This window comes from Penaeus monodon, chromosome 18 (genome assembly GCF_015228065.2).
Source record: "Penaeus monodon isolate SGIC_2016 chromosome 18, NSTDA_Pmon_1, whole genome shotgun sequence".
NCBI classification, from domain to species: domain Eukaryota; kingdom Metazoa; phylum Arthropoda; class Malacostraca; order Decapoda; family Penaeidae; genus Penaeus; species Penaeus monodon.
The window spans coordinates 11,208,504-11,223,503 of record NC_051403.1 but is presented as its reverse complement, the minus strand read 5'-3'; the positions used below and the strand labels follow the sequence as shown (position 1 = coordinate 11,223,503).

General features: G+C 36.4%; 1 protein-coding gene across 1 annotated transcript in view; it reads left to right on the top strand.

The window, feature by feature from the left end:
- Window positions 1–3,611: 3,611 nt before the first annotated feature.
- Window positions 3,612–15,000, top strand: part of LOC119584238 (AP-1 complex subunit gamma-1-like) — a 40,457-nt gene continuing 29,068 nt past the window's right edge. The window contains 7 exon segments of the mRNA XM_037932750.1: window positions 3,612–3,734; window positions 8,456–8,529; window positions 11,782–11,918; window positions 11,920–11,966; window positions 12,092–12,238; window positions 12,560–12,798; window positions 13,866–13,942. Coding sequence (XP_037788678.1) covers window positions 8,466–8,529; window positions 11,782–11,918; window positions 11,920–11,966; window positions 12,092–12,238; window positions 12,560–12,798; window positions 13,866–13,942 — 711 coding nt within the window. The 5' untranslated portion in view covers window positions 3,612–3,734; window positions 8,456–8,465.

Genomic DNA, 15,000 nt, shown 5'->3' with positions numbered 1-15,000 from the left:
ATTATCATTACCAATATTGCTGTTAATATCATCATTTTAAAAACGATTTAAGGCATCATCATTATCATTATTATCAGTAGTGTCATTTATATTTTAATTGTTCTAATCATTATTGGTAATATTTTTAACCAATTGCCATTGTAGCCATGGTTATCCTTGTTATTGTTATCATTATCAGTATCACTTTTTGTTATTCTGATATCGCCACCAGTACTGCCACTCACAGCATTGGTATAATCAGCACTGGATTAATCATCAAGCAGTATTAGCACGTGTATAGGATACCTAGGGATGGGAGTACCTGAGAGTACCGGTTCAGTCTGGGTTACGACACTCTAGCACATGGTGCTTTAAATATTTAAGATTTGTAGGAAAGCCTTAGTGACGTACCTCATAAGCAGTTTTACTTTTTATTAATTATGCCTTTTTACAGTACACCCAAATAATCTCTAGCCCTATGCACCGTACAGCGTCACCTTGTGGCTGAGATACGCCGAAAAGGCACCAGTGGAAGGGTCGAGAGGCAAGGTCTATGTTTATTGACCTTGCCTTGAGGTACCATTATCAGGGTCGGCACCAGGGTGTTCAACTGTTCATCGTCCTAGGCAAGCCCTACAGTATGATGCATGCTACCCCCCACCCTCCTTCTCGCCCAATAAGTTTTGATGAGGTAATTGCACAGAGTTATTCGGATAACTGCAACATACCGGTTCGTACATAGTAGGCAGTTCGCCTGAACGCTGGTAAAAGAAAGAAAAATTACTGAGCCTGCAATTTTGCTAATAAGTTGTTCAAAACGTGTGCACCGCTCTCATATTTTAGCGACCGGAGCGATCACACAAAGGCAGTGTTGACATTACTTGTGCCCAACGCATTCAATCTTACCATTCTCATAACCAATTCCAATTTACAGGTCCATCATAATCACTTTAAAATTAAATTGCCGTATTTATTTATGGTTAGAACATGCAAATAAAAATTATCATGTTTCTTCGGGTAATTTTTTTTCCTCCTCTGGTATGTATGTATGTATATATATATATATATATATATATATATATATATATATATATATATATTTGTTGTGTGTGTGTGTGTGTGTGTGTGTGTGTGTGTGTGTGTGTGTGTGTGTGTGTGTGTGTGTGTGTGTGTGTGTGTATGTATGTATGTATATATATGTAAATATATATATATTTTTTTCTATATACGCCTTATATATTTCCTTGGCGTGGCTATTCATGCATTATATCTTTCAGGAACGCCTGCTTATTACCGAGAATGAGATGCAGGAAAGGTTCCCCGAGGTATTTTTATCTTTATTTTTTAAATCTTTTTTTTATTTAGTGATTTTGCCTTGTGATTTATGCTGTGGCACTCTCACTTTCGGACAAATAAGTATTTCATTAGTATGATGTTGCTAGTATATATATTCTTATATATTTTACAAAAAAGGGGGATATCCTATTCATGGCGGTTGCCAACACTCTCACGCCATGTAGCTATCAATAACGTGTAAATGCTTGAAGAAAAAGTATATATATTTTTTTATGATTAACCTTACATGCTTTTGATCCCCAAGATAGTGAATCGGGATAATTCACTTTAAAATGATAGGGGAGGAAAGGAAAAGAAACTAAGTAAAACACTCAATAAAAGTATAATTAATTCAAGACATGATAAGCCATCAGGAGGGAAGAATTTTGTAGACAGGCGAAAGACGGAACGTGCAACTCACCACGAAGGGTATCGTATCACATAAGGTTTCTATTTGCGTTCATATCGAACAAAAGAGGAAAGAGCGAAGGAATATATGCCTTGGAATATCGCGTACGTCAGCATTACTTTTTATGTATTACGTGGTAAAGAAACGAGAAAGGTAAAACTCATACTTATGTACATACATACATACAAACATACATACAGTATGGCTCTCTCTCTCTCTCTCTCTCTCTCTCTCTCTCTCTCTCTCTCTCTCTCTCTCTCTCTCTCTCTCTCTCTTTCTCTAATAATAATAATATTTAATAATAGTAATAATAATGATAATGTTATTAATATTGATGATAATAATAATGATAATGATAATAATAATTATGATGATAATTATAATGATAATGATTATGATGATGATGTCAATAACGATAATGATAAAAGTAATGATAATGGTAATAATAATGACAATGATGAGATAATTATAAAAAAACACTGACAATGATAAATGATGATAATGATACGATGACAATAAAATTGATAATAACAATAATGATAGTGATGATAATAATAACAACTACAATAATAAAGATGATAACGATAATGATAAAAATTATAATAATTATGATAATCATGAAGATAGTACTACTGCTAATACTACTACTACTACTACTAATAATAATAATAACACTGATAATAACGATAATGATAATAAACATCATCATCATCATGATAATAATCATAACAATGACAGTATTGATAACCACAATTATAATGATAACAAAAATATGATAAAAATGATAATCATAATCATGATCATAACCACTACAATAACAATTATGATAATAACAATGATAATGATTATAATAATAGTAATAATAATAATAATAATAAAAATAATAATAATGACAACAATAACAATGATGATGATAATAGTAATAGTAATAAAGATGGATATAATGATAGTAATAATAATAATAGTGATGATAATGATAATAATAGTGATAATGGTAATAATAATAAAAATAATAATAAAAATAATAATGATAATAATAATAGTAATGACGCTAATAATGATAATGACAATGATAATGATGATAATAATAATAATAAAAATAATGATAATGATAATAATAATAATAATAATGATAATGATAATAATAATAATAATAATAATAATAATAATAATAATAATAATAATAATAATAATATATTATTATTATTATTATTATTATCATTATTGTTATTATTGTGATAATAGAGATACAACTACTACTAAAAGAAATAATAATGATAATGACGATGATGATGATGATAATGATAACAGATAATGATAATAATAGATAATAATGACACTGGACAGAAGCAAAGACGTTTAGATTCAGAGATACGTCCATAAAAATGGGGTCCTTAAACTCAGAGACGAAAAAAAAGGATTTTCTCTAATTATGTTAGGGTTCAGTTCTTCGTTTCAATTCGGGAAGAAGTTTTAATCATTTATGGAAAATGCGGGGGCCGGGTGGGGGAGGGAGGAAAGGACCAGCTACCAAAGGGGGCGTGATGATAAAAAAAAGACCCACTGATATAAACAGAACGAGAAACTAAAAATCTTAATGAACCGAGTTCCTTCCTTCTCCGCTGTTAGAGGGAACATGATGAAATATAAAATAAATTTTAACAATTTCAAGAAAATGAATAAAAAAAGAGAAATGTCATCACTAAGGGATCCTAGACTAACAACATCAAACACAAAAACCGTATTCACTCTGATTTCAACATGATTTCACTATCATTTCATTAAATTTAAATCTAAAAAATAGGTTTAGTCCTCACTGAAATATTCATACCGAGAAACCGAAATTCCTGAAAGGGCCGAGTCCCCCCTCTCTTCCCGTTTTCCGTCGCCTTCCCCGTCGGCCGCGAGATGGCAGTGCGGGCAGTTCCACCTTGCCGGAAACACAGATGACAGGAGCGCGGCCTCAGATGCCTCACTAAATCCCTTTGCACTACGCCTCAGGTCACCCCAGGTAGGGTCACGGGGCACGGACCGGGTCGTGACGGTTGTGGGTGCCACTCCTTGGGCGAACGAGGGCGGGGTAGGGCGTGGGAAGGGCAGGGCCAGGGTGTGAGTTGGAAGGCTGGGTTCGTGAGCTGCCATTTTGAGCCAAGTCGGACCCTGTCAACATATTCAGGCTCTGTCGTATGTCCCTCGATTATCACCCTTTGCTCTCTCTCTTCCTCCTCGCTTGTGCCCCTTGTTTCGTGAGAGTGGAACAGGGATTTGGCAAATAGGGAGGGAGAGCGTGTTATTCACACCTGTCCCGAGTTTCTTGACATTTTCTCCGAAGATTCCAAACTTTTAAGGAATTTCCTCTTGTCAGAGATCCTTATAGGCCTATGCACCCTAGAGTTGCATAGGCCTATGACAAAGTTCTGAAAGTTTTGGTGGTGTTGTGTTAAACCAGTTTGAGGCGGGTTAAGGTCACCATGACGTTGTGATGATGTGATGATGTGTTAAATGTCATGTAATGTGACCTAGTTGTTTGATAACACACAAACTCTAGAATAACTGAAGTGATAGTGAATCTGATTGTTTGCGTTTGATGTTGTTAGTCTGGGATCCCTTTGTGATGACATTTCTCCTTGATAACAGGTGTTTTGGGTTGGGAGACCCCCAAATTAGATAAGGTACCTTTTTGTAAATGTCATTTCATTAATTTTGTATTAGGTGTTACTTGAGTTGTGGTGATGGCTTAGCTTCTCTTCTTACCCATACCATCAAAAGATTCAAGAGAAAAATAATTGATTAATATAACTGTTTTTTTTTGTTTCTTTCATCTGGCGTACTTTAGGTAAAGGTAAACAGTGTGAAAACAAGTTGATCATTGGATTCACAAAATGTATCTCTTGGGATTATCCAGAACAGGACCTCATCAAGCAATGCCCCGGCCTCTGCATGACACTGATGCCAATGCCAGCAAACTGCCACAGCATGCATTCTGGATAGATGGAATTTTGACATGCACTGTACAAGGTCGAAACCTGCCAGAGTGTATCATTTTGGATTGTTATTTATTTATTTATGTTTATATATATATATATATATTTTTTACTATTTACTGTGCCATAGAGGTTTTGGCATGGCTTGATGAAAAGATCCACTGACATTGAGAAGTGGTTGTAGAATTGGCATTACACTGGCTGTATTATGATTTTGTTATACCTTTCAGTGCTGTGTGTTCTTTATGATGATTGTTTGTTTTACTTGATCAAAGCATTGTGGTTTTCTGGATAATTACTATTTTGTTATGACAGTTGTAATAACTTAAAAAATGGAAACCGTAATTTTACATTACAACTTGAGACCTTCAGTAAATCTTGATAAACTGCAGAGGTTTTCATTTTTTCATGTAATCATATTGGCTCTGTTCTAACCATATCATCTTCAGTATACTGTGATTAGTGATAGAAGGCCTACAGTATCACTTCCAACCTGTTAGTGGCATAGTGCCAAGTAATTGCCTTGGCTTCTAATTTAGACAGTATTGTGATACAGTAAAAGGTAATCTCTTCCATGTACATTCTTGGGAGATACGAGTGTAGATTGATGCTTTATCCAACAATAAATGAGCGAGAGAGGTCTTAAAGCTTGTGCATTGCCTTAATGACTTTTGTTTATGGTTTGTAGACCTACCTGGCAAAATCTCATCAAGGAAGTTACTAGTCTGAGCTCTTGTCATGCTGTAATATGTAGTGGAGGTATGTTGCTCTTTGCAGGAGTGCCTAAGAAACATAGGCAATGGTGATGACTTGACTGCATCTATTAAATTAATGTTTTATGTCTTCTTTATTCAATGTACAGCAGCTATGTCATTAAATAAAGATATTTTATAATTCCCTGGCTTCTAAAATCCATGTACTGTTTTCTTGCGCTATATTTTTGCTCAAAATGGTAATTTGTCATTATTTCTTCTTGAATATATTAACTTACATTACTATTGGTAGGAAAGTAAATTTTACACGACATCTACATGTCTGCCACCGATGTACATGCTACTACTTTTTTTTTCACTCCGGCAAATGGTAGTAAACCTATACTGGTATATCCTGTAAGTTATTCTTGTAAACCTCTAGCAGTTTGTTATCATTTAAGGAAGGACTCAAGCTCTGTTACACATGAATATATAAGGGCATTTTCTCAGACCAATTTATATATAAATATATATATATATATATATATATATATATATATCTCTCTGAGGACACCTTTGAATATGCATGCCCTCATATGCAGTGTTGCCAAAGTTTGAAAGGCATAGTGGCCATTTTGAGTATTAGTTTCATCTGGTTAGAAACTCTTGATAAGTTTGAAATGTTACGTTCTTTTTAAATTCACACTATAGCTATGTTTTCTTTTTGACCATGTTTCTTACTGAACACACTGCTACTGTCATGTGTACGCATTCCATTACAGATTCACCTTGAGTTTTGATTGGAGTTGATTAAACACAGCCAATATAATCATGAGAAAGAGCCCCATTTTGAAAGGCACTGCTGGTACCTTGTATGTTTAGGGCTGAAACATCATCTGGGGGTGAGAAGGGCTCTGAAGGTGTGGATAAATCTGAGGGTAATGAAGTAAAAAAAAACAAAAAAAAAACATAAGTAGGGTATCATGAAAAAATACTTTTCTTAGGTCCTCACCACTTTAAACAGTTGCTAAACACTATATTACAGACAGTACTGTGCTAATCAAGGAAGCCATACAATACCAGACCAAAGGCAGTTTTACAGGGGGACTTCTCCTTGTCAGCTCCCCACAAAGTATTATGTGAATTAACTCATTACAACACTACAAAGAAATGTAGACATATTCCAAAGGTACACATGTTGGGCAAGTCTGGGGTCTTTCGTAGGAATGATTAGATATTGCTAGAAGTTCTTGTACAAAGAGCGATCTGACACAATATGAGTACCTGGAAGAAACTAGTTTTTGATTGTACCCTTGAATGCATTTTTCTCATGATACATTTATCTAATAAATTTGCTCCCCATTTTGCTAAATATTCCATATTCCAGGAATACTGAGTTAGTGCCAAATATTATGATAATGAATGAATACTACTTCCTTCCTTCCTTCCTTCCTTGTTCCATATTATGTTCCAGTTTTACAACTTTATATTCAATTATCTGGTTAGTGTTGACAATTTTACATGCCATACCTGTTCTACTTTTAAATTGAATATATTTTTTTTCACTTGCTTGCCCCATGGTTATGAAATGAGTCTTGAAGTTATATGATAGACCAACATCCTAGCACTGTCTGTGGTTATCAAATTGTAAGTGTGACATGTAAAGCATTTAACTGTCCTTACTGAAAAATACTGACTTCCTGTTGTTGATATTGTTTGAGAAACAGGAAGAGCCTGTTTCCCACTGTCCTTCTCATGGGGGGGCGTCATCACTTTTGGAAAACGAGGAGGGGATATTTTTTGGTAATAGGATCAAATAATTGTTATTGAATCAGAAGTTTGCAGTTGTCTTTGCAGATCATATATTAAATGAGTACATATAATCAAATTTGAGAAGTGCAACTGTAATTACATATAGATAACAAAAAGTAGACATAACAGGCACTGTTGTAGGTCCTTTGTTGTTGCACTTCATGTAGATTCATCAAGATCATCAGAGGTTAAATTAACAGTTATAAGCATTTTTTTTTTTTTTTCTGCCAAAATATTTTAACAGACGGTAGAAGATAGCAGCTTACTATGAAACCAGATAGACCAGACTGTTTTGTATAACATTAATCTGCTATTTGAAAGATGGTAGTTTTTAAGTTGTCAGTTGGAATGTTTTTAGTGTGACATTGATGACCATATACAAACATTTATGTAATTTTATTCTAGGCTACTTCATGATTTTTATAGGAGTTATATCACCTTACTATGCTCTTCCCATTTCCAGCATTTCTGAGGTGATCTATTCTGTATTCTGTTAGTTTCTCAGCCAGCAAGCTGGAATCAGCATTTAGGAATACTTCCATTGGCACATTTGGTATTCCCTTATCTGGCAAGTCTCAAAGCAGTTTCACAGGTAATTGGGACAAATTTCCTTGAGTGGTAATCCATGATTCAGGGAGACCATCACTTGCATTTGGTCCATTTAGTATTTACCTGAAATTTGGTGGTGGTATTGCTTGTGTATGGGTAGTTTTGATATACCAGTTTAATGATAATACCCTCTTGTATATCCCTTATTGTGATTGTCAGAATTGGATTCCTTAGCAAGGAAGAATCCCCCATGATCATATTGGGTGAAAGGAAAAGGGAAAATACATTGTTAAATAAAATTGTTTAGCTGAACTTCTTGCACTGTTCAACGTCACCCAGTTTATAAGAAGTAATGCTGCATTTGATAAATATTTAGAGCAACAGCATTATTTTAAAACTTTTGATTGTTTATGTGGTTATCTTGTAGGATTAACTCTTTTGTTAGTGCTGCATAGACTAGCTAATTATTTTCAGAACAGTGTTTCAGTTCAGGAGAATGTTTACTTTGTTTTTATTTTCTTAGTGGAAAAAAAGAAAAAATAATTCATAACTACAAGTAGTTTGTTTTTAAATGCAGGATTACAAGTAAAGGGTAATTTTCTGAGTTTGATATGTTTCACTTGTTGGATAAATAGTCATTTTGAATATCAATTCTTATGCCATTACATTGCTAACCAGAGGTTTTCTACCAACAGCCTCGGCAAGATGTCGAGCATAAAACAGGTGATCAATGATGCGGTGGAGAAAGGTAAGGAGGTTTATGAAAAAGGTACGTAGACCCTCTCGTTTGGGACCCTCGCAACCCACGCATATCTGTACTGCTGTGCTGTCATGGGGGCAGGTGGATTGGGTCCAGGTGAATTGTGGCTTCACTAGTTGCTGCTAGATTTAGAATCCAAAGTGAATTATTATCATAGTATATAGAGTCATTGATTAGAATAATAGCTTGATATATGAAACTTTGTGTTATATAGATTCTTAGAATTAGACTGAACCAAAGTATCATATAAAGTATTAGCCCTTTTGTGAATTGTACAGATTAGCTCATTATACTGAAATGCCTTTCAGAAGGATTGGCCAAAGGTAAGTAAGAGTCAGGGAATTTAGATGGAGGCAGCAAGTGAACCTTTTGCACCTGGAACCTGTATCAGCCAGCTCACTTGAAAGAAATTCTTGCTAAGACCTGCTTTATTTGCCCGTTCATTTCATTCTTGTTGGCTCGAAGTTTTAACTGATGGGATTTTTTTTTCTTGCTCTCTAAACGAAACAAGATTTAGGGAATTTTTTGTGGTGATTGTGTTTATTTCTATAAATATGAATTTATACACAGTTTTTGTGTAAATTTTGGATTAGTTTGGATGTAGAAAGAGGAATTTAAAGCTCATATAATAATGGAACATTGTTTTTATTCATGTACAAAGTTACTAGTATGTATAGTATCTTTGGTCTTGAAATGAAAATCCATCATAATCCAATAACATTAGGTGATGCTTTATCTTGCTTAAAAAGCATTTAAATCAAGTGAATTCTTGAGACGAAGAATTTGATGATGGGGTATATTTTTCAATTACTATACTATAGAGTTTCCATAAAGTGATTTGAGAGTCGTATTGAACATTAAAGAATCATGCTAATGTTTAAAAGAATAGTTGAGAAGCAGTTTTAAGCTATACACCTGACCTTTCTGTCATAAGAGTCACATATGCAGCCTTATTTCAAAGAAAATTAGAAATATCCATGTCATGAAACCCTCTTTAGGAGTAATTGGAATATATGTTACAGGTGTTACAAACAGCTGCATGTTTTGTTGGTATGGCAATAACAGTTGAAGATAAAGAATGAAATATGCTTGAGAATATGAAAGAGCTTGCTTGCAACTGCAGAGGCAGTGCGAATAATCTGGCTTTGCACTGGATGGCACTAACAGTGTCCACTTGTTCCTCAATAGGTTGGACTCTTGTTGACCTGGTGGAGATACGCTCGGGGTCCTCGGTCAGGGTAGCCTATGACAAAGGTTTAAAGACAACATATGATAGTTTTAGCAGTGGGTTTGGTCTTACTTGATTTTTTACTTTTATATGTTTATTTTATTTTTTCCATATTCGAAACCCAAGTTTGTGTGATAACCCAGATTTAGAAGTAGGAAGCTTGCAGCTGGCAGGAGAAGCAGTAGGAAGATGACTTTAGACATATCTTTATCCACTTGCGTATAATGGAAGTGATTGTGAATATTGGGCAGAAGCTATTATTAAGAAAGCTTAAATGTTAATATAACAGTTCAGATCACTTATGTATATTTTGGGTGTGATGTAATGATTAACTAACATTAATGTTAAGGTTGCATTTCTGTTGCATAACTAAGTTCTAGCTTCTCCAGCCTTGAACTTACAGCATGGTGTGTTGACTTTGTTTTTTCTCTTTGCATTATGGATGCGGGGATCAGTAGAGAGTCGTGGTCTCGTTCAGGACTAGTGTGTGCTTAAGGAGGCTGATGACACTTGGGGGGGGGGGGGAGATTAAATATATGCTCAAAATCTTCATATACCATCTGCAAGTTATCCCCAACCAATGTTTCGTTTTGTTGCATACGATGTAAATGTATAGAGCAGATTAAAGGGACAAGATCCATCTGCACCAATAAGGGGCTTTGGGATTCGGATCTACTGTGTATGCAGGATAAAAGTAATTTAACTAATTTTTTACTTCAGATGAATAGCCTTTGTTTGTAATGTATTTAGAAGATATTTCCGTACATATGGTAGCAACGAATTGTGACTCTTGGCTATGTGGTGGTTGCCATTTCATCAACATTTTAGTTCACAGTATTTGCATTTTTTGTGCTGGTGCCCTGTGTTTTTACAATCAAAGTGGATAAAAAAAAAAAATTAATGCCTAAGACTACTGGAAATCAACTTTGAAGTATATTAAAAAAAAAAAAAACTTTGGAAGCGATGCTCCACTTGGGTGGGAGTTGTGGCTCACTCCTCCCTACCTCCCCCTCAACCACCACATCTTCCTCCTCCTCATCACTGCAAAGAAATTTTGTATGCCTCTCCATATACTTATGATACATCATAAAATATTTTATATGTACTGAAAAGATATATTAGAAAGTAGTTTCATAACCAAGCTATGAAGCCAGATGTGTGGCACTTCCACCTTAGATATAATATTTCAAAAGTGGCGAGAACTGGCTATTTAGGAAAGAAGAGATACCCAATGGTGGTAAAACAAAACCTCTTTCCAATGATGTACCGCTCTGATGACCCCCACCAGTGCCAAAGTCACGAAGACCATTTTCAAGTGGTGCTGGATGTGCAACTTTTGATGAGTATTTCTTTAAATATGCTACTATTAGATGAAATATTTTACTGATTTTATGAATACGCTCTCTTCCTCTTTATGAAAATCATGGATTTCGGGAAAGAAATAAGAGACAACAACCAAGTTGAATCTTTAAAAAGGCTGTATCTCCAGTATTTAATTTTGCCCTTATTGAATTCATAGAAAATTGGAAAACCTTGTACTTTACAAGTGGTTTTGATTTTAGCTAGGAGTGTCTCCAGCCCCCTTAAACGAAAGTTACATCATTTATGTGCTAGAGTTGAGACTTAAAATCTGTATGTAGTTGCTTCATTGGCTCTTCCCTGTAAGGAGATAAGAAAAAAAAAGTTTCCTTTGAGGTTGTTATTCTTTGGACAGGATAATATTTTTTATGTTGGTTTAGTAAAATATTTTTGGCAAATTAGCAGTGAATTTCTAAGTCTTAAGATATATACATATGAATTTATTCTTTTGGTGATAACTTAATATAAAGTAAAATGAAGTAACTAATGGTTCACCGTAAACAATGTGTTTGTGTGTACACTAATATGCGTGGGATGATGTAGGTTGTCCTGTGTTCTCTAACCCTGAGTTAGACACATTGGCATGAATTTCAGCTTAACAATGCTGGCATTTGTTTAACCAGAAAATTTGTCACATTTAATTATTTTGCAATTTGATCCTACTTGTTCCACAGTGAGACAACCCAACCCCATCCGCCTTCGAGACCTCATCAGACAGATCCGCTCGGCAAAGACAGCAGCTGAAGAGCGAGCAGTTGTTAACAGAGAGTGTGCATATATCCGACTCACATTCAGAGAAGAGGATTCTGTTATGGAGATGCAGAAATGTGGCAAAACTTTTATACATACACATGCTGGGGTATGTGTCTGTCTTTTTTGAGTTGAATAAGAGATTAATGGATGTTTATGAAGTAAATAAGGTAACTATATTATTTCCCTCTTTCTCTGTAATTTTCACTTCATACGCTTTTCATTGTTTATCAGGTATCCAGCACATTTTGGGCAGATGGAGTGTCTGAAGCTCATAGCATCACCCCGGTTTACAGACAAGCGTATTGGATACCTTGGTGCCATGCTTCTGCTGGATGAACGGCAAGATGTACATCTCTTAATTACCAACTCTCTTAAAAAGTGAGTTTTGGGGAACTTGTATTAGCATCCCACCTTTACATTTAGATATATTTGTTATTTTTGTGTTTAGGAGATAGTCATTTATTTAGAATGGTCAGATATTAGGATGTGTGAGATTTTTATGAATTGATTTAGTTATATTCATTACTTGTCACCTTCAAAAATATTTTAAAAAATAACATGGAGTCATTTATTAAAAATAAAAAAAATTGCAAGTATTATTTCTTAGTTATTGTTGAATTTTTCAGGTGTCTTATCAATTTCTTTTACAGCTGCTTATGCTTCTTTACCAATATGCTAATGGCTTCTACTACTTTCCAGTGACCTGAACTCATCAACCCAGTTTGTCCAGGGCCTAGCGCTCTGCACCCTCGGGGCCATTGCTTCACCAGAAATGTCAAGGGATCTAGCGGGAGAAGTAGAGAGACTTTTAAAATCATCTAATGCATATATAAGGAAAAAGGCAGCTGTCTGTGCATTACGAATTATCTGCAAAGTGCCAGAACTGATGGAGATGTATCTCCCAGCCACGCGCTCCCTCCTCTCTGAAAAGAATCACGGTCAGTGCTTATTGCTTAGATCATATGGATGTGTGTGGTTGTGGGGTGGGGAGGGGGGATATAGTGAGTGTTCGGCTTGTAGGCCGGGTGCACATGAACACTTGTGTGTGGTGACAAGACTCCATTCCTCCCCATTGCAATTTTATTTTCTCTATTACTTCAGAAGTGTCTATTTTTAATTTTTTTGCCATTTTCCATTGTCTGTATCTGTTATTTGAGTTCCTTTATCCAGATGGTAATAGACTGTTCCTTGCATAGACTCCATATCATCTCTCTAGGTAGTCCATAACTCAGTGCAGCAATAATTTAGATAAACAACATTTTGGTATTTGTCACTTTTTTTTTTTTTTTTTTGTAATATTCAATTTTCTGTAATACAACCTGCGCTGCCAGTCACAACCATCAGGAATAGGATCTTGAGTATGGAAATAGTGTGCTCCCTGGAGCTGGCGCTCTTCCAGTCATGGCTCACAGATGGTGCATTCCACATTTGTTTGTCAATGGAAATAACGCAAAAAACCCTACCTAAACACCATATGAGTCTAGTCTAATCCCAGAGGTTTGTGCACTCGTGGCATGTCATTTCTGTCATCCCGGCCCTCAGCTGAAATGCTCACAATGTCAAGTTCGCGTCACCCTGGCCCACAGCCAAATTATCCTATGATGGGATGTTCATGTCACCCGCCCCTCAAGCCAAATTTTTTCATGATGTGATGGTTACATCATCTGCATTGCACAAAAGAATGCCAGAATTGCTTTACCAAAATTTAATATCAAAAGGCAAAATATGATATTGGTTTACAAAGATGATATTTTGAATAGATTGTATTTCATATATACTATTATGAAGATTTGGTCGTTATAGAAAAGAGTAATTGTTCATTACCAATCTTACCTAAGAGCTACATTTTTTCTCCTGCATCTCGGTCTTCTGTGAAGATAGTGATTTACAATCAGATTTATTTGTCATGCATAGAAAAAGTGATGAGAGATAGAATGAACTCTCATTCATTCTCATTCATGCCTTTGGCCAATATTTTTCACTATACACTCTGGTTATCCTTCAGGTGTGTTAATTACTGGCGTCACCCTGATAACGGAGATGTGTCGGCAATCCCCTGACATGCTAGCTCATTTTAAAAAGGTAAGTCTGCTTTTATTTTATTTATTTTTTTTTTTTTTTTTTTTCTTTTCTTTTCTTGTTCTCTTGTGATCTGATACTGACTGTGAAATGGTAATATTGTGCTGCATCGAGAGTATTGCAAAGGTGTATTTTTTAAAAATACATATTGGTATGAGTGTGTGTGTGCCCACATATGCAAATGCAATCAAACTCACAGATACCTTCGCCCACACGTACATATTCATTTACATGGACTCCACACACACGCGGACACATGCAGACACCACACCCCCCACACACACCAGACCCACACCACCAAACCCCCCCAAACGCGCCCACCAGACAACACCCACCCACCCACACACCGCCCAACACAACAACCCACGCAGACACACGCACACACGCAGCACCACCACACGCAGACACACACACACCGACACCACACACACGCAGACACACCACACGCAGACACACCACACGCAGACACCACCCCCAGACACACACACACCACAAAACACACACCACACACCACACACCACACACACACACACGCCACACACAACACACCAGACACACCCACACGCAGACAACCAACACGCCGACACACACACACACCCGACACCATGCAGACACCACACACACGCCGAAACACATGCAGACACACACACACACACATGCAGACACACACACACACACACCTGCAGAAACACACAGCAGACACACACACAACACAGCAGCACACCCACACCCACACATGGGAACACACACACGCAGACACACACACACAAAAGACACACACACACGCAGACACACAACACACGCAGACACACACACACGCAACACACACACACGCAGACCCCACACACACGCAGACACACACACACGCAGACACACACACGCAGACACACACACGCAGACACACACTCACGCAGACACACACACGCAGACACACACTCACGCAGACACACACACACGCAGACACACACACACGCAGACACACACACACGCAGACACACACACACGCAGACACACACACACGCAGACACACACACACGCAGACACACACATACGCGGACACA